This window comes from Podarcis pityusensis (assembly GCF_964106645.2).
Source record: "Podarcis pityusensis genome assembly, chromosome: 17".
NCBI classification, from domain to species: Eukaryota; Metazoa; Chordata; class Lepidosauria; order Squamata; family Lacertidae; genus Podarcis; species Podarcis pityusensis.
This window is the reverse complement of record NC_138042.1, coordinates 18,538,090-18,562,700: the sequence shown is the minus strand read 5'-3', so window position 1 is coordinate 18,562,700 and position 24,611 is coordinate 18,538,090. Positions and strand designations below refer to the sequence as shown.

General features: G+C 40.7%; 1 protein-coding gene and 1 long non-coding RNA gene across 6 annotated transcripts in view; one reads left to right on the top strand and one right to left on the bottom strand.

Annotated features, from left to right (window-relative positions):
• Positions 1-461: 461 nt before the first annotated feature.
• Positions 462-16,544, top strand: LOC308466821. The gene is made up of 2 exons (XR_013980983.1): positions 462-4,605; positions 15,104-16,544. It is a non-coding gene; the product is annotated as an uncharacterized lncRNA (long non-coding RNA).
• The window catches only part of IFT74 (intraflagellar transport 74), a 42,436-nt gene continuing 22,540 nt past the window's right edge, over positions 4,716-24,611 (bottom strand). For all 5 annotated transcript variants that reach the window (XM_080987815.1, XM_080987818.1, XM_080987816.1 and 2 more), the window contains exons 13-20: positions 24,050-24,129; positions 21,625-21,678; positions 19,381-19,478; positions 17,286-17,412; positions 11,629-11,792; positions 8,257-8,382; positions 6,213-6,273; positions 4,716-5,306 (exon numbers count right to left, since the gene is read on the bottom strand). In XM_080987815.1, the coding sequence (XP_080843941.1) occupies positions 5,191-5,306; positions 6,213-6,273; positions 8,257-8,382; positions 11,629-11,792; positions 17,286-17,412; positions 19,381-19,478; positions 21,625-21,678; positions 24,050-24,129 (826 nt within the window). In that variant the 3' untranslated portion in view covers positions 4,716-5,190. The remainder of the gene's footprint in view (positions 5,307-6,212; positions 6,274-8,256; positions 8,383-11,628; positions 11,793-17,285; positions 17,413-19,380; positions 19,479-21,624; positions 21,679-24,049; positions 24,130-24,611) is intronic.

Below are 24,611 nucleotides of genomic sequence, written 5' to 3'. Positions count from 1 at the left end.
ACCTTCTAAAGAGCACTTGTCGAATAAGACCATTAAGTCATCTAAAATTACTGAGTCCCATAGTGCCTTTTCTTGTCCTCTCCCAGCAGTTTGCTGCTGTAGTAGACACGGCTTTCCTAAGCATTTGAGGTTGGCATCTTTGTTCTGGCAAAATACAGGACAGGACGGAGGGCATCTTTTTTTCCACCTCGAGGTGCAAGGACTTTCAAAACAACCCAACACAATCCATTGCAGCCTAACAGGATGGCCCCTCTGGAATTTGTCACACACACAAATTTGTAAACTTGTCTATTTCTTGCTGCCCAGAGCTAAAATATATGAATTTTCACACATCCTTTGACATATATGCGGTACTATACAGCAATATATGCAGACCAGGTGGAGAGGGGGGTAAATTAATAGGGGGCATATGCTGATGAGGGGGTGAACTATGTTCCACATGTTAAATTTCAGAAAGAGAGAAAAAATATTAGGTGGGGAGGAGTAGGGCAAGCCTTGTGGGGAGCAACTCTTCCCCACTCTCCTGTCTCAAATATTATGCAGATAACTATATCCAAAATTGGGGTTTCTGGGCTACACTGACACAAAACTGCTTGTTCTAGAGCCTCAGAACCTGTTGCTTTCAGAGGGAAGTTTGGAGGGAGGAAATGGACAGTCAGTCTTGAAGTACCTATAGGTTAATGAGAAAAGCTTCATGGGAAAAGAAAATATGAACATATAACTCTACAGGCAGGGTTTTGTTTATGGTAGAAGTCCTGCAAAGGACAGAACAAAAGCTGGTGAACTTTCCCATGCTATTTTGCAAAAGCAGTGCTATGTTGTAAGGAGCCCATGAGAAGAGCAGAAGCGAATTTCATTCCTTATGTTTATTCAGTAGGTGGGTTCTTTCCATCGTTCATCAAAACGTGTTGTTTTAAACGCGAAGGGATTTCAGTGGGCAAACCGAGCGGCCGAGGAAGATGCCTGTGAGGATATTAGACACCAACTTTACCTCAGCAAAAAAAGGGGGGAAAAGACTCTCACTGCAATAACTGAAAGCTCTCCCCCAAAGGAAGGAAGAGATATTAGTGGGAATTTCCCCTAGATAACAGATTCAGGCCTATACAAATCCTGTTGTGTCTTATCTAGATATATTGTAATATGAAGGAAAGAAAACCCAGAATGCAACAGATTTACCAGGTTGAGCAGGAAATTGGCTAATATATGTATGTTTTCGCTTCTTAATAGTGCTCTCACTTTGCTCAAGTTAACCAAATGGTACACGTGAATTCACTTTACAAAAAAATAAAACCTATTGGGTGTCCAATATGGTCTGGAAGGCAAATTCTGTGTAAATAATCTGCCAGTGGATGAGGGGGGGGGGGAATCACATGTCAGAGTAGAGGGGGACCATTTCCCTTTGCACCTCCAGGTGTCTCCATTAAACGAGTCACCCTTCCTGAGAACAGTATACCCTGCAGAGATCACCGCATGCGACCTGGTTGCTGAGTCAAATGGACCCCTGCACTTGACTCCAAACTGAAGAAGATTCTAACCTCTGAAAAACTCCATACAATTTTAACTGGCTTTGGGGATAATCCTAGGCCTGAGGACCCAGTTTCCAAGTATGAGAGCCTGCTCCAACAATTAAAACCCTATCTTTTTAATACCACAGAGAAAAGGCCAACTAAACCAATAACATCAAATAAACCCTGGTTTGATTACACCTGCTTTGAGGCAAAGAAAGCCCTGCAAAATGCTTACAAAGCTGCCCTGACAGCCAAAAATTCTGTCAGACAACAAGCCTATCTTGCTGTCCGTACCCTAAAAAAAGAGTATAAAGACCCAATACTCCACCAAAAGAAAGCCTATACCAGAAAATGTTGGCTAGAATTAATTAGTGTGGCAAAAACAAAAGATCAGACACTATTCTGGAAACTGGTAGATTCTGGCTATTTCCCCCTTAACCTCACAAATTCCCCCTAGCCTGTGGGTCTCATTCTTCCAATCTTTGTACGAGGACGCTGAACCTCCACTACGGAATTATAATATAGAACAACTGGCTAAATGGCCGCCTGCTTCAGTAACTGAAGTGAAATCATATATAAACCAACTGAAAATGGCCAAAGCCCCAGGCTCAGACGGCATTACGCCAGAAATGATAAAAGCACAGGCGGATTGGTGGGCACCTTTCTTAGCCACCCTCTTCACCTATATAGATGACACTGGCCGCATCCCAAGGGAATGGGGGACAGCCATAATAGTTCCAATCGATAAAAAGGGCAACAGAGTCGACCCAGCAAATTATAGGCCGATTAGCCTATTAAGTGTGATCAGTAAACTCTACGCAAAGCACCTCCTTAATAAGTTTACAGAATGGCTAGAGAATGAAGATATTCTGGCAATAGAACAAGCGGGTTTCAGACCCGGAAGGTCCACAACAGATCACTGCCTAACGCTACAGCATCTCATTGACAAATACAAATCAGGCGGGCAGGCCTCACTATACGCTCTTAATTCAGGCACTGCACGCAAACACGGCCCTTAGAGTCAGGTGCAGCCGCCTAGGACACCTAACGGACCCAATTAAAACCTTCAAAGGAGTCAGGCAAGGGTGCCTATTGGCCCCTCTACTATTTAATTTCTACCTAAATAACTTAGTATCTGCACTCAATGACTCAGAACTCCATCCGCCGAAGCTTGCAAATCGGCATATTTCGGTCCTGCTATATGCCGATGATGCGGTAATTCTATCTAGAACCCCCATTGGACTCAAAAGAGCACTAAGAAAGCTCGCAGCATACTGTGAATCTGAATGTCTCAAAATCAACTATCAAAAGACCAAGATACTCACTTTTGGGGAAAAACCAAAGCTTAGAAGCTGGGAACTCCAAGGCCATAAATTAGAACAAGTCACAAACTACAAGTATCTAGGAATGGTGGTACAGGCCTCAGGAACCAACAAACTACACATAAACTCCATCGGGAGTTCAGTGGAAAAAAACGCAAATTGTATTCTTAAATTCTTCAGAGCGCAAGGGGGCTTCTTCGTTCCCACAGCTCTAAAATTATACAAGGCCAAAACTTTGGCACAACTCCTGTATGGTTCCTTTTTGGGTCCGCCTTCCTCTGCTTTCTCCCCCCTTGAGAGCGTTCAATCTAGACTTCTTAGAGCTCTCCTCCAAGTCCCCAGATGTGTCTCAAACGCATGGGTGAGATTGGAAACGGGGATGATGAGAGTGGAGGCTAGCATTTGCTTACCATCAATCTACAAATGGCTGACATTGAATCTGCTCCCCTGAGGGATAACCCCACTGATCCTCTGCGGCCAATTCCAGTCAGGCTGGCAGACTGCAGTTCTGAACACCCTCCAGAAACTGGGTTTTGCCCCTCAAGCCCTTCTAACTCTGGGCTTGGGCCAGGCAAAAGCCACGGTCAGGCAAAGAATATTAGATACCGAGAGACAACAGGACTGCGCAAAGTGCCCCGACTATAGAATTGGAGAAATCGAGAGATACATATCCGCACCAGCAGCATATCTCTTCTTTCTCGTATCTAGAAATGCAAGAAGGGCCTTTACACTCGCCAGAAGCGTGGCTCTTCCCTCGCCGGTCCTGGATGGAGCCTTTAGAAAAGTCCCCTATGCCCAGAGACTTTGCACCTGTCCATTGGGAGAGATAGGAAGACCAGAATATTTGTTCTTTAAATGTCCCTTTTACGAAGAGGCACGTAGTAAGTTCATTGATCCCCTACTGGTGAGGCTCGCTGACCTCCCACAAAAGCAAAAATTTGACCTTTTGCTGTTAGGCAAAGATCAGAAGAAGACCTGGATGGTCGCCAGATTCTGTGTACAAATCTGTAGACGCAGACCATCGCCCAACTCAAAATAGTCCGGCATGAAAATCCCCAAACTCTGTTCCATGGGTGACTCTGAGTCAACTCCCTGGGATAGTTTATTGTTGCACATTGTTTCTAAATTTATTGTTGCACATTGTTTTAATTGTCTGTTTTAACCATATCTGCACATCAGTTTCTAATGCTGTGAGTGTCCTCTATTTCAGAGGCTTCTACTCTGCAGCCTCTTATAGTTGCTTTAACTGTGAGTCTTTTAGTTCTTACGCCCTTACAGTTGTTTTAACTGCATGTTTTTATTTGTTTTTCGTTTTTATCTGTTTTAATTATCAGTTTTTATCCATCCATTATCCGTGTTTAATCTTGTATTTTATTCAGAGGTTTTTTCCTATGCTTGTTTCTTTCTCCTTATTTGCTTCAACATTTATCAGTTAAAAAAATCGTAACTGCTATTTTATTTATATGTTTGTTTGTTTTTTATCCTGGTCTGTGACCGTAATAAAGTTCATTCATTCACATGTCATAGAGGGCATTATAGGTTGTACAGTCGTACCTTGGAAGTCAAATGGAATCCCCCCCCCCACGGAAAATGCAGATAGTGGGTTTCTTTCATATATCAACAGGAATCGATTTCCACAAAGCAGGGGCAGCCACGCTAAAAACCCTGCTCTAAATTAACGTGGATCAGACATCTGATATCTTTGATACTCAAAGGATAAATTCTCCTGGAGAATGAAGTATTTTTTGACTGGAGAACTGCACTGAAAGATTCAGGTAAGGGTGAAGGATAGCTGTGTTTCAGTTAACGTTTTGGTTTGGGAACTGAAAATTAGGTAGGTTCGCATTAAAAGGTAAAATAAACACATTTCTCCTTTACGCATGCATAAATTTAGAAACAATTTTATGTTCACAGTCGAGCCAAAACCCATTTTCTTAATTCTGAGGCATGAGAACTTGTATCCTATGGCATGTTATCCCTATGAAATAATATTCTCTTGAAAATAATGCTGGATAATTCCCTCATGAGTTTTTTAAATTATTTATTGCTACATATCTGATTTTATACCTACAATTCACCCCTCTCCCCATTAAAAATTCTTAAAATAAGATGGATAGAATTATTTTCTTAACTTAGTAAGGCCAAAATGATGTAAAGTACATTGTTTCCAATAAACCATTGGCAGAGAATAGAGGACTAAATCCAGTGAAGTTAATTTTAAAGAAACAAATTCCTGGTTGTTGTTAACTAGCCAGAATGAAAAATGCACATAGATATTGCTGTTGTGCAATGGGGAAGTGTGTAGAACTATAAATAATAATTCTCATTGGTCCACGGACATGTGAAGGAAGTGCCTAAGCTCAGGTCCTGCTGCTCTGTAAAGCTTCGATGAGAGTTTTGTTATATTCTGCAATCTGCTTTGTCACATTCTTCATTATAGGCCGGTAATCACTTTCCTGACTTTTCGTTGCTATAACTGATGATAAAAAGATAAGGAAAATTCTCCAACGTGCATCAGAGGGTAGAATTCAATGTCACGCTAAAATAAACATTTGGTCTGCACAAGCATATCTGCTTGCCAGACAGAATGACCCCCCCTGCTATTCTGGGGGTCCTTGCAACCCCCAAAGCAAAATTGGGGGGGGGGGCAGAAAGGGGGAAACCCCATTGTGCAGGTGGAAGCCCTTGTGCATGATTTCAGTTTGTTAGGTGGATTGTGTCGTAAGTTATAGGTATTAAAATCTCCATGTACAATAGTTCCTATGGAAAAACAGCTATTTTACTATACATTTGCACCATTCACATTGAGATTTTGCAGGATGATACAGATGATCCTGAGTGAGAAAAGCAGTTTGGTCATCTGTGTGGGCTCTGAGTGTACAGAAGAAAGGCAATTCCACCCCCCCCCCATGATATCTCAGCAAACCAAACTGCTTTAAGGTTGTCAAATGCCTCAGATAAACTATAATGGAAGAGATACTGGGTGAGAGCTAACATTAGTCATACTCAGAGTAAACCCATTTAAATCAGTTGACTTAAACAACTTAATGGATCTACTCAGATTATGACTAAGGTTGGATATCATCCATAATTTCCTGGCAAAAGTCTCTTCATAACCATTGTCTCCTGTTGAACAAATAAAACAGTCCCTTTCTTTGGATATAATTATCTATATATGTAAACGTTAAGACATATGATGGTCATCTGTAGCATGTGGAATAAGTCGTTGTACCTCACGCTTTCAGAGCAAAATGCTGAGAATGGGCATGATTCAGAAAATGTTAAGCAAGCCCAACTGATTTAAGAGACTTAAGCACCTGCTTATGTTCTTATTTACCATGATTATTTTCAGCATCTTCTCTCTTTTTTAAAAAAAGGATACATTCTTTCATGACAAAGTTATTTTGTTCATGGTGTTGCCATTTCCTTTCCAAATTCGTAAGCTGCAATTACAAAATGAAAAAAAATGATAGCAAAAAATAGTCACTTGCATAACAACTAACCCCCCTTAATTTAATTTAATGATTATTAAATGTATATTCTGCCATTCTACCAAATAAATAAGATCAAGAACAATTCAGATAACATGCACAAACCTATATATAGCTATTTAGAAATCTCACTACGTTCACTAGGGCTTACTCTCTAGTAAGTATGTCTATGTCAGTAGCCTTACTAAATCAGTTAAGTCTCACCGATTTTCATATGCTTAAGCAGAGCTGTAGAGAAATTACAAGAACTGATAAGGATTCCAGCAAAGGACATGCAGTTTGTAATTACACTGCATCAAAAAGATAGTTTGCAATCCTTGCAAGCCATGAGAATATTGTCTTTAATTACAGTGTGGAGACTTTGATTTATGCATGACACTGAACTCTCATTATCTGCATTTCTTTTTGGTTAACAACTGTTTTCAGACTATGTAAAGCTTATCATGCAACGTATCTTGAAACTATATTGGGCCCTGAACTGCACAGAAGAAACTTCCTCATTTCCATAGCTAAATTTCCTGTCTGATGCCAAAAGCTATGATAAGAGCAGGACTGCGTTGAGAAGATTGTAAGACTGCAGGCTAAATGTTGGGACTCCGACACCACTTTAAGCATCAACAGGAAGGCAATATAGCTATTATATTGATGGCTGCTTCCTAACAATGCAATTTGTAGAGCATTGATTTGCTTGGCTGGTGCTACTGTTCAAAGTTTGTGCCATCAAGACATGCAAGCTATTTGCAATGAATATTTCAGAATAGCTGTGTGGAAGCTAACATTTAGTATGTGAGTGTAGTGCTATTTGGTACACCTTCCAAACCAGCAATTGCCCACCACAATTTCTGCTCAGAAAAAGAGCTCAATGCACTTTATTGAGCCTCTGATGGCTAGTAGATTTTGGGATACAACAGGTGACAAAGAAAAGCTTCAATACATTTTACAGGGTGACTTGTGTGCCACACTCAGCATAAATACAGCTGAGCCTTTCAAATTAACAAATTGTATCGTGAAATCCCATTTGGTTTCCACCGTTCCCTCTACTTTCCCATCGTCAGTCTCTGAGTGTGGTTGTTTATGTAGCCAAAGTAGTTAACACTCATGTAAAAAAGGGAGTTATCAGCAGGATCAGAGGAAACCCGAGGTTTGCAAAAGTAACTCTGGGAGGAAAAGCTGGTTGGAGGTGTTGGTGTTAGGGAAAAATGGGATGAAGTGGATGGAATCCTAAACAGGGAACATTTGACAGTGCAAAAAAGTTGTTGCAGGTCCTACTTATTATATATATATTGCATCACTGACTCTCAACTGTTCAACCATGAATGTGCAAAAAGAAAACACAACTATTTGGGAGCTGAATATTCTTAATTCTGCCAAATTCAAAACTGATATGGAAGAGGGAGAGTTATCTCTTTCCCCCATGTTACCCCTGCTCTCAATTTCCCCCAGCAAACCTGTCAATTTCCCCCAGCAAACCTGTCATTTTCCACAACAATAAAATCTCAGGGACATTAATAGAATGGCAGGAGTGAAACAGCACAAATGTCAGAGAATTATAGAAATATTAGACTTGCCTGAGATTTGGCATGGTTGGTACATATTCACATTCACACTTTTTTCTCCAGTATGGACTAGTTTCTCCAAAATCATCTCAATTACTCTAATATCATTTTATGTATCTACTGTAATATTAATATTATTGCTCTTTAGTTTATAACTGGAAGAGTTCTGTGTTTCTTTTTTCAAATTTAGTCCTGCCGCAAGCAGCAATTCTTGGAAAGAGATATTACGTCTTTCCACATTTTAAAGATTTTGAAGTTATTTAAAGAGGCTGTAAAAAAGCAATTTATGTATGCATAGACATATTATACAAAAGTTTCAAAACTCCAAAAAGGTGGAGAAAAGGCAACACCAAAAGGCAATAGGCATTTTCAACTGTACCTGTGAATGTGTCTCGTTCTCCTGCAGCTGCAACTTCAAGCTTTCATATTCTCTATTCAGATGCTCCATAGTTTTCTTGAAAGCATTCCTGCGCTTCGTTAGTGTTTCTTTCTCTTCTTGCAGTTTCTTAAGAGTAAGGAAATAATAAAAAATGGAACATTAAAAAGCACTCATCTTAAAAGTGCTCTAGCTTATTTCTAAAATTCAGAGAGGGAGGAAGCATTTATGCTTGAATCTAAGCATCTGGCACTCATTCCCATGAAAGCATATAATCGTGTATACGACAGACGGCATGGAAAAAGTGCATGGTGGGTTCATGTGTGAAAGATGTATGGACTGATTTGTTTGACTGTGTTATGTTGACTGTAGTGACTGGTTTGCAAGTTGGCTAATCTTTCAGAAATGAAAAAAAAAAATAGAAGATATGTCTGAGAACACAAGGGCTTTCTATTTCGTTAGGAATGTAAACCCATGGCTTGTACATCACTGATAAGAAACCATTTGGCTACCCAAAGTTCTTAGTTTACAACTCTTACCATTCCTGACTATTTGCCATGCTGGCTGAGACTAATGGAATGAGACTAAGTTACTAAGTTAATGAGACTAAGTTACATCGACCAGAGCCACAGGTTCTCCATCGCTCTTTAATACACTTTCTTTTTTTTGAACTGTGAAACACTTCCTCTTTCTGTGCATAATATTGTACTCTGGCTACTTTCTTATACCTTTCCCTTGAAAGCTTTTGTTCAAGACAATAGAAGGCATGCAGATAATAAAGCACTTTCTGCAGATAACGAACAACTAAAATAAATGCTAAGCCCAATAACATATGTAGAGCCCTGCTGGGTCAGCCCAAAGGCCTATCTAGTCCAGCATTCTTTTTCTCACAGTAGAAAACCTCAAGCTAACGGGAAGCTCACAAGCAAGACATTAGCACCATAGTACTCTTCTGCTCGTTTTTCCCAGCAACTGATACTCAGAGACAAAGATCCCTGCAAATGTGACATTAAGGCTAACAAACGATTCCCCGCCATATGAATATTGGGAAATTTTGGAACAAGACGGAGATAGACTGAAATTGCAGAGTTTTGAAAAACTAAAAAACAAAGTGCGAGACTGGCTTCATTATTATCAAATAATGGAGGTATTTAAATTGGACAGGAAAATTGGCTTCCAGGTGGAAAGATCCAAATTAGAAACAGAATTGTTAGAACCCAATACTAAGAATTTGTCAAGAATGTATAACTTGCTGCTGAAATGGAATACTCAAGATGAAACGGTAAAATCGGCTATGATTAAATGGGCACAGGACGTTGGTCATAACATTATGTTTGCTGACTGGGAACAGTTATGGACCACAGGTATGAAATTTACGGCATGTAATGCCTTAAGAGAGAATATTATGAAAATGATATACAGGTGGTACATAACCCCAGTCAAGCTTGCGAAAATCTATCACTTGACCGATAACAAATGTTGGAAATGTAAAGAAATTGAAGGTACATTTTTTCACCTTTGGTGGACGTGCCCAAAGATTAAGGCTTTCTGGGAAATGATATATAATGAATTAAAAAAGGTATTTAAGTATACCTTCCCTAAGAAACCAGAGGCCTTTCTCCTGGGCATAGTCGGCCAAATGGTGATAAAAAAGGATAGAACTTTCTTTATGTATGCAACAACAGCAGCAAGAATACTCATCGCAAAGTATTGGAAGACACAAGAACTTCCCACGCTGGAGGAATGGCAGATGAAACTTATGGACTATATGGAATTGGCGGAAATGACTGGTAGAATCCGTGACCAGGGAGAAGAGTCGATGGAGGAAGACTGGAAGAAATTCAAAGACTATCTTCAGAAATACTGCAAAATTAAGGAATGTTAGAGTGATGTTGGACTGAAAATAAGTGGTTTCCAGCTGCACAGGTTAAAGTTAAGGATAGATTAAGATTAAAGATTAAGATTAAAGAAGTTTAAAGAAATGGAAATTTGATTTTAAAAGGGAAAAATTTAAAGTTACAGGATATTAAGATCAAGGATTAGGTTTAAAAAAGTTGAAGTTATATATTTTAACATTTTACTAAATTAAAGATTGGGATTATAAAAGTGGAAAAGAAACTGCTGGATAAATAATGTGGATTGGAATACAAAAGAGGGAGGTATGAGGAAGTCCAGAAAATAAGTAACTTAAAATTGGAAATGGAAAAGAGAGTTTGTTATTAATTGTTTTGTGTTTATATTGTTAAGTTTTGTGTTGTTTTTTGTGTGTGTTGTTTTTCTTTTTTGTTTGTTTAAAACCTTAATAAAAAAATTATTAAAAAAAAAACAAAAAACAAACAAACGATTCCCCGCCATATGGGAATTGCTTGCAGATGATCGCAGTGCCTGGAGACTGGCAGGTTGTGTAGCCACAGAAAGATCAGAGGAGGAATGACTACTGGGAGTAATGCAGAGAGAATAAATGCCCTGGCGCACCTGTAGCAGCAAAACTGGATGCCCTCATCTGCCCCCAAACACGTTTCTCCCATATTAGTCTCTACTGTAACAGCAGTACAACGCTCCAAATGGTTTGACCTTACCCCTGAAGGTGCTCTCTTCCACTGTCTCCCGAGGCAGAAGGATGCCAAATTGACTCAACTCAAGTGCCTCTGAATCTTTGTAGTTGCACAGGAAATGTTACGTGTTACTTATCTCAAGGTCTGTCCCATGGAAGATGGAGCAAGCTTGTTTTCTCGTGCTCTGGAGAGTAGGACTCGAACCCGTGGCCTCAAGTTACAAGGAAGGAGATTCCGACTAAACATCAGGAAGAACTTTCTGATAGCAAGAGCTGCTTGGCAGTGGAATGGTCTCCCTCGGGAGGCTGTGGACTCTCCTTCCTTGGAGGTTTTTAAGCAGAGGGTGGGTGGCCATCTGTTATGGATGCTTTAGCTGAGATTCCTGCATTGCAGGGGGTTGGACTGGATGCCCCTGGGGTCCCTTCCAACTCTAAGATTCTATGATGTGTTTTAATTTATGTTCAGTTTTAGATCTAAAACAGTGGTGCCATTTATTTTCTCTAAAAAAAGAAAAAAGCAAAGCAAAGCATTTTTTTACTCAGTTTTGATGAGAAATGAGAAGCCACACAGGAGCTACTGGTCCACATGACACTCTTCCATGCAGATGTGGCAGGTATGCAGCTACCATAACTACCTGACTGGGGGATGGATCATGTGAGTAGCCACAAGCTGTTAACACCTTTGGGAAGCAGCTCCACCATGCCTGAGTGTACGAGTATGTAAAGGACACCAAGACAGAACATTTAACAAGATGCAGCTGGAATATTTCAATAACTTGGTCTCAAGCAAATATTATTAATATGTTTTGACTGTTAACTACCTTTTTCTTTTCTTCTCCTGCTGTTTTCAGAGCTGGCAGATTGTTGTAAAGTTCCAGGTCTTTGGTCATTTGCTCTATTTTTTCTTTGAGAGAAGTCAGTTCATCAACCATCTTGCCTTCCAGCAGGCCCATTTTCTGGAGGTCCATCCGCAGACGTTGGCTGTCTGAAACAGAAAGAGCCAAGAAGCATTACTGACATACAATGGAGATTATTTTCTAGCACAGAGAGAAGTGAATCGTACATTTACTTATTCAAGGAGACAACTGACTCCTGCCTGCCTTGTTCACCTTGGCCTTAGTCCAGGAAAGCTCTTAAGTACATCCTTAAGTTTTACATACAAATATCCATTATGTGATGAAGTAGTGGTATCGCTAAGACTAGTGTTGACATATTTGCAACAAAAACTGGCAAAGAGGAATTAGCATTGTTGTTCTTAGCTTACATTTGTTCATAAAACTATGCAAAAAGATCCTGCTGCCCTTTTTAGTTTTAAACTATGAAAAGTGTTGTAAAGTCTCTAGGTGACCTGCTCCTAAGGATCGTTTTGACTGGTATAATATACAGGACCCTCAACGGTTCTGTTGATAATTTGGGGTAGGGGCGAGCACATCAATAGTATCTTAAGATGAAGCATGTGCTAAAATAAACATGGTCAATCTTAACATGCATATTTTTGTTTTATTGTCTAGTAACAGGCTGAGGTCATGCTGACCCTCTCTGCCTTTGAGTCTATTTGATATCTGCAATTTGGATGGCATATTTATTACCCTTATGTCCAGCTCTTAGATGGGAGCTCCCAGTGGTTTTCCCACTCATGTTATAGATCACACTTGCCCAGCCCTGAAAACTCTTGACTGATCAAATGGTTCCAGAACATTAACTGGGTCCTTATGTGTGGCCTCTTATTTCCTCCACGCTGAAGGCTGCGTTTGCAAAGGGGCCTAGAGGCATAGTCTGGTGTGTCTAGGCCTGAAAAACTGTGTACATGTCACACTGCAATGCGCTCTACGTGGGGCTACCTTTGAAGGTGACCTGGAATCTGCAATTAATCCAGAATGCAGCAGCTAGACTGGTGACTGGGACCAGCCGCCAGGACCACATAACACTGGTCCTGAGAGATCTGCATTGGCTCCCAGTACATTTCCGAGCACAATTCCAAGTGTTGGTGCTGACCTTTAAAGCCCTAAACGGCCTCGGCCCAGTATACCTGAAGGAGCGTTTCCACCTCCATCGTTCAGCCCGGACACTGAGATCCAGCGCCGAGGGCCTTCTGGCAGTTCCCTCATTGTGAGAAGTGAGGTTACAGGGAACCAGACAGAGGGCCTTCTGAGTAGTGGCGCCTGCCCTGTGGAACGCCCTCCCTTCAGATGTGAAGGAAATAAGCAGCTATCTTTTCTTTAAAAGACATCTGAAGGCAGCCCTGTTTAGGGAAGTTTTTAATATTTAATGCTGTATTGTTTTTAACACTTGATTGGGAGCCGCCCAGAGTGGCCGGGGAAACTCAGCCAGATGGGCGGGGTATAAATAAATAATAAATAAACAAATAAACAAATAAATAAATAAAAATTAGGTTTTACGTATATGCCTTTATGCACCTATGGTGCCTAATGTGCAGTTATCAGGTGAGAATGCTGTAAAACAGAGGTGCGTGGCAGCATGATTCTAACCTCTCCACCATGTGTTGGATTGAAAAATTGCATAGAGAAGTAGTGACAAGCAGTTCTTCTCCTTGAGTAATTTTTGTATAAGAGCTTAATCCAGATTTAAGCAAAAAATAAAATAAAAATAAAAAATGGCCCAAGGAATTTCTTTAGGGGCATTTGGTGCCTTATATTAGGCATTGTGATTTTTGTTACCAGCCCTAAGCATTCAGGAAAAGCTGAACAAACAAAAATCACGGTCCCCTTTTATTTGAACTGCTTGTTGCCGGCAATAGTGGCTATCGTGCTAAGTTGCTATTACAACTGCACTTAGTATCTCCCTGGGGTGCCATCACTTGCTCTTTAGGAAGTTGACTTCTTAGGTATAGCTCAGATATATTTGTGATGAACTAAAATCTGAGAGTGGCAGGGAATGATGAAAATGTATTACAGGCTTTTTTATTTTTAAGAAATGTTGTTTTAAAAATAGGCCCAGAAGTGGGTACAGTGGTACCCTGGGTTACAGATGCTTCAGTTTACAGATGCTTCAGATTACAGACTCCGCTAACCCAGAAATAGTACCTCGGGTTAAGAACTTTGCTTCAGGATGAGAACAGAAATTGCACGGCGGAGCTGCAGCAGCAGAGGGAGGCACCATTAGCTAAAGTGGTACCTCAGGTTAAGAACAGTTTCAGGTTAAGAACAGACCTCCGGAATGAATGTTGTTCTTAACCCGAGGTACCACTGTAATAAGATTTTAGAAACTACGGGTACATGATTGGAATAGGGTTGTTTATTATTTTCACTGGCTGTTTTTTTTAATTCTATTGTTTTCCCTACAAGGTATTTGAGTTGTTTGATACATGCAACCTCTTCAAAGGAGTGCTCTAGTGAATACAGTTTACCCCCAAATAGATTTGCTAGTATCTGATTCCCTAACTGCTTTGAACAGATTTATTGGAGTGTGATGAAGGCAGATGCAATATGCAAGAAACAAAGTGCAGTTTTAGGGTGGGAAACGTGTGAATTTTTCTTATGAGCGAAGAAGCTCAAGAAATCATATTGATCCAGGAACTGTTAAGGGCAAATGGCTGTATACCCAGTGCTGTTATTTGCAGCTGTGCACTGACACACAGGAATCCAGACAGAGAACACATGTACAACCTCATCACTGGATGGTCACTACCGATAATCGATAATCTTATACACCTCTATCATATCCCCTCTTACTTTTCCTTTTCCTAAACTGAGAAGTCCCAAATGACTGAGGGAGAGGCAGTATATATGTACTGAAGAATATCTTTATGGGGATTGTCACGGGCCAGGAGTCAGCTTTGCCTGTTGAACAGCAGCCTGAAGGGGGAGAAGGTGAAAAGACTCCACACACACCTGTTCAGCCTTCAAGGTCACAGAGCTGAAGGCACGGATGAGAACCAGCTTGCTCCAGGCTTCTTAAACAGAGCTCTCAGCAGCAGTACACCTTAAGGAGCATATCCACCCTCATCGTTCTGCCTGGACGCTGAGGTCCAGCTCTGAGGGCTTCTGGCAGTTCCCTCATTGCGAGAAGTGAGGTTACAGGGAACCAGGCTGACGGACTTCTTGGCAGTGGCACCCGCCCTGTGGAATGCCCTCCCATCAGATGTCAAAGAAATAGACAACTATCTGACGTTTAGAAGACATCTGAAGGCAGCCCTGTTTAGGGAAGTTTTAAATGAAGTTTTAATGTATTTTTAAACTTTTGTTGGAAGCTGCCCAGAGTGGCTGGGGAAACCCAGCCAGATGGGTGGGTTATGTATGTATGTATGCATAAATAAATTGTTGTTGTTGTTGTCAGATGCTGGAAATAATGCCTGTGGTTCCTGGCCCTCTACCTTACTGCTGCCAGTGATCTTGTCCCTTGGCTCTGTGATCATCTGGATTTCCTAACATCTGGACTGTCTGACTTTGTATGTGGATTCTGATCTCAGGTAAGTGTTCCTCAGAGACTCATAGCCTCTGCTACAACAGGGATGGCCCATAGTTCAGTGGCAAGAGCCTATGCTTTACACGAACAAGGTTTCTGGTTCAACTCTGGTGCTTCCACTTCTAAGGGTCTTAGGAAGGGTCTAACATACCTTCTGCCTGAGACCTTGGACAGTATTGGGTGGGCAGACTGAGAGTATATGACAGTTTCATATGTCTCTGTGCATGCATTTAAAACATGACCTGCTTTCTACAGAAGGAGGAGCTGTAGAAGGGATGGGTTGTGGCTCAGTGGCAAAGCACATACATTGAATGCAGGTGTTGGGTTCAGTCCCTTGCATTCTAGGCAAGGCTCAAAAAAATTCCTTCCTGAACCCCTGATGAGATACTGCAGACAGTACAGAGCTAGATGGAACAATGACCTTACTAGCTGTAGGTTGGCTTCCCCTGTAAAATAATCTGGAGAAAGTAAAGGATTTTCTTCAATCCAACTGCCATCCTACAGTGAAGGAAAAAAAAAAAGGAAAGGGAAAAAGGAAAGAAAAAAAATAACAACCCTTCTCTCTGGGAAGAGACAGGAAGAGGATGCAGTCCAGTTCCTTCTGATATGCCACTAAGTCAGACTTCAGCAAGCAAATGTGTACACAGTAGCAAATTCTGAGACAAAACTGCTTTGTGCTTTGACCCAGGGAAATGTTACTGGGAAATGCTGCCATCAGCAAATGTGTTTACTCACAGGAGTTTCCTTTGGGGAGGGAAGGAGAAGGCTCTGTGCAATGATCTTTATACAAAGAGTGAGGCTGTGGCCCCGAGGTGCATTTCTACAGCACTACATGGGTCCACAAGGCTCTTTTGCACGGAGCACAGAATCAAATCGGAATTCAGGATCCCAACTTCCTTTATGTTAAAGAAGAATAAAGCAAATTGCCAGGCCTCATGGGCAGAGAAACATATAAACAATAGTTTAGCAAGAATTATCTTTCAACTTTTTTTGTTGTCGTCAAAACTGTCCATTCGTGATTTAGAGCTTTGGGGAATAATTTCTATGCACGGAGGCACCAAATCTTGTTTTCTATGCACATAAGCAGGGGACTGGAATGCATCTAAAGGGATATATTCGACATAGTGCTAAGTAGATAGTTCTATCAGCATGAACAAATCAGTTTGGATAGTATCTGGACTCTTGGGTGTGTCAAATGAAGTTTGTCTCCTGTAGTTGCTGTATGTGTTTATATCGGGGTATTTTAATATAAATCGTACACTAATATGAGCACATGCATATGACACAGATCATGTATCTCATAAAATTCTTTTTTTAAAAAAGACAAAAATGACTAAATTTGCTGATCATCACTCAAAGTATTACAAGATTTTTACTGGCTTTAAACAGAATTTAGAAATGAAGTACCATTGCTGGTTTTAGCCTAGGGCCATGTTTTCTATAAAAGTGTCTTCTCCAAAGTAGAATTGGAAGAATTGTAGCTGTGATAGAACACACATCCTGCATGCTAAATGTCCCAAAGTTCAATCCCAAGCATCCCTAGGCTGGGAAAGATTCGTGTCTTAAACTCTGAAGAGCCCATGCTGGTCAGCATCATACTGAAGTAGCTGGACCAAAGGTCAGACTAGATGAAAACCAGTTTTCAAAAATCCTAACCTTACTGTCAATTAATATAATCTCTACCAGCCATTCTCTGGGCAAGTACTGCTTTCTGAAGTCAGGCAGCTAGCTCTTTGATAAAGGGTATTTTCTGTAGGGACATGCAAAAAATCCTCTCCCCAGAGCTTGCCTGGGACCAACTCCATTATCCTTTAGGTGCAAGACAACATCTATCCTGTTCATTTGGACTTTTATTGGTATTCAAGATATTCAATGACTTTTATCTGCTGGTTTTATATTATCTCTTTATCTGCTGATACGATGTTTTGGTTTCTGCAGTGAATTTTGCTTTATTGGTTTTTATTCTTGTAAGCTGCATTAAGGCCATTTTTTTGCACTAGAAGGTGGGAGAGAAATTTGTAAATAAATACAATGTACACGTCGCTTGCCATACCTGTTCCCAGGTTTTTCGCAGTACTCTGTGATTTCTGCATTTCACTTGACTTGAAAGTGAGATCTTCCTGCATGATTTTCAGCTCTTGGTTTGTTACAGAAGATATCTGCTTCATGTGATTTACATTCTGCGTGATTAAAGAAGAGTAGTGGAAGATGATACACCCCAAATACACTGCTACAACTGGTGGCTTAACAATGAGAATGGTTGGTGTTTTTCCATACTACTGAAGTCAGCTACAGCAAATCCCCTTAGGAAAAACATTTTAGCTGTTTGGAGTTCATATATAAAAAGGAGAATGTTGTAGTTTTACAGACCATTGTATTGTCTCACCTATGATTGGGGAAACAGGGCCAAGGGTGAATAAAAGCGAGAGGCCGATGCAATTTGGGGAAGTTCAAGTGAGGATGGTCTTTGCTCCCAGTAAATGTTTTCCCTCCACATGCTATGGAATACCTTGCTTTCCAAAGCCAGGGCAACTCAACTCCAAACTGTGAATGTGACAATCAGATCCTGGTTTTATAAGCAGGAGCCAGCAGTGTAAATTAAATTGTTTTACTATAGCATGCAGTATTTAAAAAGTGAAAATGCTTGTTCCTCCATGAAGCAGCCTTGAGTGACAAAAGCTGAACCCATGCAAGTTGCACATAAAAGCCATTACAATGACATTTTCTTGAAAGAATAAAAAGGCAACAGAACAATGAACATATCCACATGAGAACCAAGCTTAGTTAATGTAGCCAAAGGTGTAATAATGTTAAAATAATAGTTTTATCGACTTAAATTGTCTGACTTGGGGGGGGGGGGGGATTTGATACACTAGACAAAATACGAACATATGAGGTTATATAAACAGGGAATGATTCTAGGTGCAGTTTGTACTGTACTTTAAGCTAGAAAGAGCATAAGTAACTACGTCTGCCTAGTTTTAGTGCCATATGTGATGGAAGTAAACTATGAAATGTTTTGCTTCTTCTCGTGGCCATAAAACGTTTATTAGTGCAATTAAAGACTGAGGTGTCGGCAGAAGAAACAAGAGTGGTTCTGTTTGTAAAGGAGGGTGGAGTTTGTAGGAAGAAAAAGATGCAATGGCTCTCGCTAAATTGGGATTAAAAACAAAAAACAAAACAGGAGCCAGCCTTGGGAACCAAACCCCTCTTCATTCTGAAGCAGATTCCCCCCCCCCCATGCTATACCAAGTTAAGTGACGTGCTGGTATCAAAGTTAACCAAAGTTACGGTTAAACAGGCTTCTCTTAACTAGGATCCGAAACAATGATTTCTAATGGGTTTCAGAGTCTGAAATAAGACAGAAGGGAAAGATTGAAATGAGGTTAGGGAGCATACATTTCCAAAGCTAGCTATTCATTTGTTAACTGCAGTTAACAGGAAGTCTGTGTTATCTTTGCACTGGCCCCAAGAATAAGAGGGGTCAGGAAGGTAGTATGCTACAGTCTCTCTCTCTCCCCCCCCCCCTCAAATGTTAATGCCATACTTGTAAACTTTTTATATGTCAAGCAACCCCTGTAAGCTTCAACTTGATATGCTTTCTGGAGAATAAAAGCAACTAATTAAATTATCACCAAACAATTAGATTATTTGGAAAGTACTAATAATTGTGATTGGTATCTCTTCATATTTATTCTAAAGTAAGGAATAAATGCGTATTCATATGAAAAAAGGATTAAAAATGTTATCTTAGCCACATTTACGTAGCAGAAAAATCCTAGTGAATTCCACACAAATAAAATGAAAAACACCATCAGACTCCACACACCAACCCAAATTTTTTTACTTGTTGATCCTCTTTTCCTTTGAAAATAGGATTACCTGTGAGGAAGATTATGCTTTTCCTTTGGTATCATTGCAAAGATGGTAAATAGCAAGTGATTTAATGCTCTTGGATTGACATGATGTACTTTTTGGGTAAGTGTTCCCAGTGAAATGCCTAAAGTAAGTTGATTGTTATTTTGTTTGGTTCTAGTTTGCTTTCATTTGGATTTGTTTACATAAAAATCAATAAAAGTAAAATGAAAATCACAGCAGAGTCAACGGAACTTACTTCCAAGCTTATGATTGGAGCCAAAGCCACTCACCCTGCTTGAATGCTCTAAAATTGCCACAATACTGGCCTCTATCTGTGTTTTCCGTTCTAGTTCCTGGTTCTTTGCCTCTTCAAAAGATTCAAGAAAGTCTAAAGATTGAAAAACAAGATAAGGGAGGCTGCTGCTTATAAAAGGAAAAGCAGAAAAGTCCTGAAATGTGACTTATAGCTATAAGGATTCTGAATTTAAAAGCAATTAAAAATATATATAAACAAACATCTTAAAGCAATTTAAATGGAACTTTACCAAGAAATTTTATCTGTAAGGAATATCTAGAATGTGAGCTGGTTTTTGCAGCCTTTTATTCACCTTTTAATATCGATGTGGTGATCAACCAATGACAGGACAGTCAAAGCTCACATGAAGAGCCACATAAAAAGCTGCCCTCTTATTCTCTTCTATGCATCAGAAAATGTTTTACGCTTGCAGAGAAGTACCCTTGTCGGGCATCAATGCTGCCAGCCTGGACCTCCTCCAACCGTGTCACTGCCCTGGCTCGAGTAAGCTGAAACAGTGCTGATGCCGGGAGGACAATGCTGTGCCCTGGGGGGAACTGCAGTGGTCCCAATGCCACAAGGTCAGTGCTGCCGCTCTGCCCGTCCCCCTCTTGTGCCACTGCTGAAGCGCTCCATCAGAGCCCTGCAGAATTCTATGCCATTAACATGATGCATAGTTTACTTCCGGTGCATATACCGTATTTTTTGCTCTATAAGACGCACTTTCCCCCTCCTAAAAAGTAAGGGGAAATGTGTGTGCGTCTTATGGAGCGAATGCAGGCGGGAGGCTCTGCTCAGCGCTCCCTTTAAGAGCAGCATGGAGCGTGTGTGCGGCTCTTGGGGGCTTTTCCCCGAGGAGGGAGAAGGGCTGCCCCTCTCCCTCCTTGGGGAAAAGCCCCCAAGAGCCACACACATGCTCTGCACGCTCTTTAAAGGGAGCATGACTCTTAGGGGAGCCTTCTGTCTTAGCCACGTGCAGCTACTTCTGGGCAGGGGGGAGCCTTCATCCCCCAGCCCGGGAGAAGCTGCACGCAGCTATCCCATAAGCCAGGACAGCAAGAGGCCATCCCGGAAGCCAGATCCCTCTTGCTGTTCTGGCTTCTGGGATTCAGAATATTTTTTTTCTTGTTTTCCTCCTCCATAAACTAGGTGCGTTTTATGGTCTGGTGCGTCTTATGGAGCGAAAAATACGGTATGTCACCCTTGCAGGAGCAAAACTTTCCAATGTGGAGAAGGTGGCTGTGTGGGTGCAGTGGACATTTGTCCAAAGAGGGAAGCTCTGACTCAGGAATTGGCAAGGTTTACCTCGCTTAGGCTGGTTCACTCCAGCAGAGATCCCTGTGTGGGTCAGATCACGCGCATACCTGCAATTTCTGGCGTCTGCGCAGACGCAATTTCCTGTGTTGTGGAAGCGAGTCCCTGCGCCGGTTTAGCGCAGCGAGTGGGAGGCTTGGTTCGGTGGCGGCTCGTGGGCCGGTTAAACGACCCCCGTCGGCCGATTGTGGCCCATGGGCCTTAGGTTGCTGACCCCTGCTCTGACTCATGCATGCATGTCAGCTCCAAATCTACATCAGAGTTCCTGCATGCTGAAGGCAGCTTTTAAGTCAACTGAGCACTGTAAAGGTGCGCCTTTCTTATCTAGTTCTCCTCTGAGGATAGTCTCCTGACAAAAGCAAAATCTACAGATGCATCCTTATACAAAAGTAGCTTAAGAAGGCCATATGGAACTTAAAAACTGCTGTTATTTGATCTTCACAATCTTTTTCATGTATCTATACAGCATTTTCCGACACACCCAGACATATTTTATTTTCAATTTCCCACAATTAATTGTGCTCTTAAAAACACTGAATGCAGCCTACAAACCAAGAGGAATGTCTTGACTGATAATTTGAATGCCTGAAATAGCAATCAATCATTGTTCTATACCAGGCATGGCCAAACTTGGCCCTCCAGCTGTTTTTGGACTACAGTTCCCAACATCCCTGACCACAAGTCCTCTTAGCTAGGGATGATGGGAGTTGTAGTCCCAAAACAGCTGGAGGCAAGTTTGGCCATGCCTGCTCTATACACTGCTGCAAAGCCAGTGGCTATGTGGGGAAATGTCATGGGCTAAGGTTGCTAAATTAAGAACAGCGATCATGCCAGGTGACCAAAAGCTATTAATGCAAATGAAATGTGCATTAAGATATGCCTTCATTTTGACAATGCAAGTCAACATACATTTGAGTCTACTTACTGTCCATGCTTTCTTCTCTTTTCTTCAACTCCTTGTATTTCAGATTCTTCTCACCTACAAAAATGCCATTTTAAAATTAAACAGTTAATAATTTAAGACTGCGATCTTCTCATTTACTTGGAGATAAACCCTACTGAACTCAGCGGAACTCACAGCCCAAACTGTCTCTGTTTGATTTTCCATTTCTCTCTTTTACTACAACCTCTCATATCACATCCCAAGAGGCTTTAGGGAGGCACAGGGGCTGCAGTGAGTAGCGGGTATGGGAAATACCCTTTGTGCAAGCATCTTTCAACTAGTACCGCATGCGATCCATTCCTATACCTTTTGTTCTTTGACCTGTTTCAATGAATCTTGTACATTTAGGAGCTGACCAAAATCCATGTATGGAAATCTGATTTAAAGCAAATATTCAGTGCTTGAGATAGAGGAGGTACCTTGTATACTTTGTTTGTATTTTAATAGGGTTAATTCAGTCTTTAAAATATATAAAAATTATTCCAGTGGATGTCTTGTGTTTCATAAGCAAAAAATTTGAAAGGATAAGCTAAATATAGATACATTTAGAGTCAAGCATTCCAACATCTTCTTTCCTCCCCAATAGTATTGTATCGACATCCCTTCAGCTTTCCTTCATATCTAACATATACAAATTATAAACATATGCAACTGGCCCCAAGGGATCATGATTTTCCTTGAACTTCCTTGCAGCTGTGAGCCTGTTCCTGGCTGACTCTCCCTTTCATGATACAGGAAAACTTACCAGAAGTGCCCTGAAAAAGTCTATCCCACTTTTCAGAGGACCATGAATATATTCCTGGACTCATTTTAAAAAATCTAGAGAATATTTCTACTTCTTTGTTTTATTACTCTTGCCACAAGAAACAAAACAGACTCGTGTAAAAGCGGAGAGTGCTGTTTTTGCTAAGCTATCACCGAAGCAATCTATTTCTTACCGTCTATAGTCATCCAAATGATACAAGAAAATAATGCAAAAGCAATATGCAAAGAAAAAAGGACAAAAGCAGAATGAAGAAATTGTTACTATTATTTGAAAACGGAGAGACCAAATTAAGCAGTGATGGGAGTACCAAGTTTGCAATTAAGAAAGAACAATACTATTTAAGTTCCTTAACAGATTAGTGATTAGCAGGAACTAGGAATAAGCCCATTTGGATATATTCGGGCTAAATTAACAATTGTCTACATCTCAAATATTTTTTCTCATGATCTTATATATGATACCAGGGCTCAATAATATACACGTACTCAGAGGTGCATATATACACATTCTGCAAATGGTCCTGTATTATGTCTTCATATTTTGCTGGAAGCTGCCCAGAGTAGATGGGGAAACCCAGCCAGATGGGTGGGGTATCATCATCATCATCATCCATAAACCTTGCATTCTGTAGTGAAAACGCTAACCCCATCTACGCCAACAGGATACTGCTGTTCTCGCTGAAGTCTGGACCGTTGCTTATATATGGGGTGGTAGCAGGCCAGAGTGAAGACTGCAACAGTCCAGTCTGTTCCCGCATGCCCTGCCCCACAGGCTCAGCTGGATTGGCCAAAGTCAAATGACAGTGATGAGGTGGGAACTCCCATGGTGCCTAGGAGCTGGCCTGGGGATTTTCTAACAGCCGGCAACCTGGTGGCTGCTGCTCCGGTGGCAACAGGCCACAACTGCCACCCACCCCCAGTCTGGGTAAGCAGCCATTCTTGGAAACAATACTATGCAAAATAAGCAAATATGTGCATACTTGTTCCATTTGCAAAACTGATTTGTATCACAGAATTTGGACTGGACTTAGTAAAGGAACTGGCCTATTCTGGTACAGAGCACACATTGCCCTGACTAGGAGAAACTTCATCATGTTATCTTCGCTCACTATTCTCACCCCCTGAGGTCCTTCAAAACAAGAAGAAACCTTCCTGCCAACAGCAGATTTTTGTGCGCGCGGATCTTCAGTACCCTCAATCCAGAGATCATAAATGAATGGGGAAATCACAAATTCACTTCTGAATCAGATCTACTACATGGAAGAAAAACTAAACAAGATGGCATCTACATTTTGGAACTCTCTGCCTATTGATATCAGACAGACACCTTCATTGTACCATTTTCAACACCTGCTAAAAACATTTTTGTTCAGACAATTTTACCCAGATACCTAGAATGTTGATGTGCTTTTAGTTTATTGCTGGTTTAAATTTTCTGAATGTTTTAACTGCTTTGACTAATATTTTTATTGTTTTGTTCATTTTGATTTCAGGGCTTTTTTAAACTATCAAACAGTATATAATTTTTTATGAAATAAAGTTTATTTAGAGTAAACCTATTGAAAATAAGTAAAACTTAGTTGAATACCCTCCTTAATAATGTTTTTTAAAAAACCAGGTTAATAGGTCCTGTCTATTTTACCTTGCTGCTCCTCTAAATCCATGTCAAGCTGCCGTATTCCTTCGTTAAGTTGGTTGATTTTTTCTTTTATGTCTGTCAGCCTAAAACCATGCAAAAACTAAATGATGAAAACTGAAAAAGTACAGCATTTAGAAGGCATTTTCTGGAAGGGAAATAGCAAGGTGAGTGAAGTTAACAAATGTAAAACTCCAACATCTTTTAGTTTCTTTCCCTAACATCTCTTAGGTTCTTAGCATTCCAGGACTGACTCAATGTATTTAACTTTAAACAGAAACTTGATTATCCCAAAGGAGCGATCTCGTCTTGTTTAACTTAACAAATGGGTCCACCTGCTGGTTAATCAGCATTATAATAATGACTTGGATTGCAAGCCTATACTAATTCACCTACTGGGAGTAAGTCCCACTGAAATCAATGGGGCAAACATATATAGGATTTCACTGTTTGCTATAATAGAAGAATGCACAATTGTTTTAGTTGTACTGCTCATTAAAGCCAGGCATCCCCAAACTCGGCCCTCCAGATGTTTTGGGACTACAACTCCCATCATCCCTAGCTAACA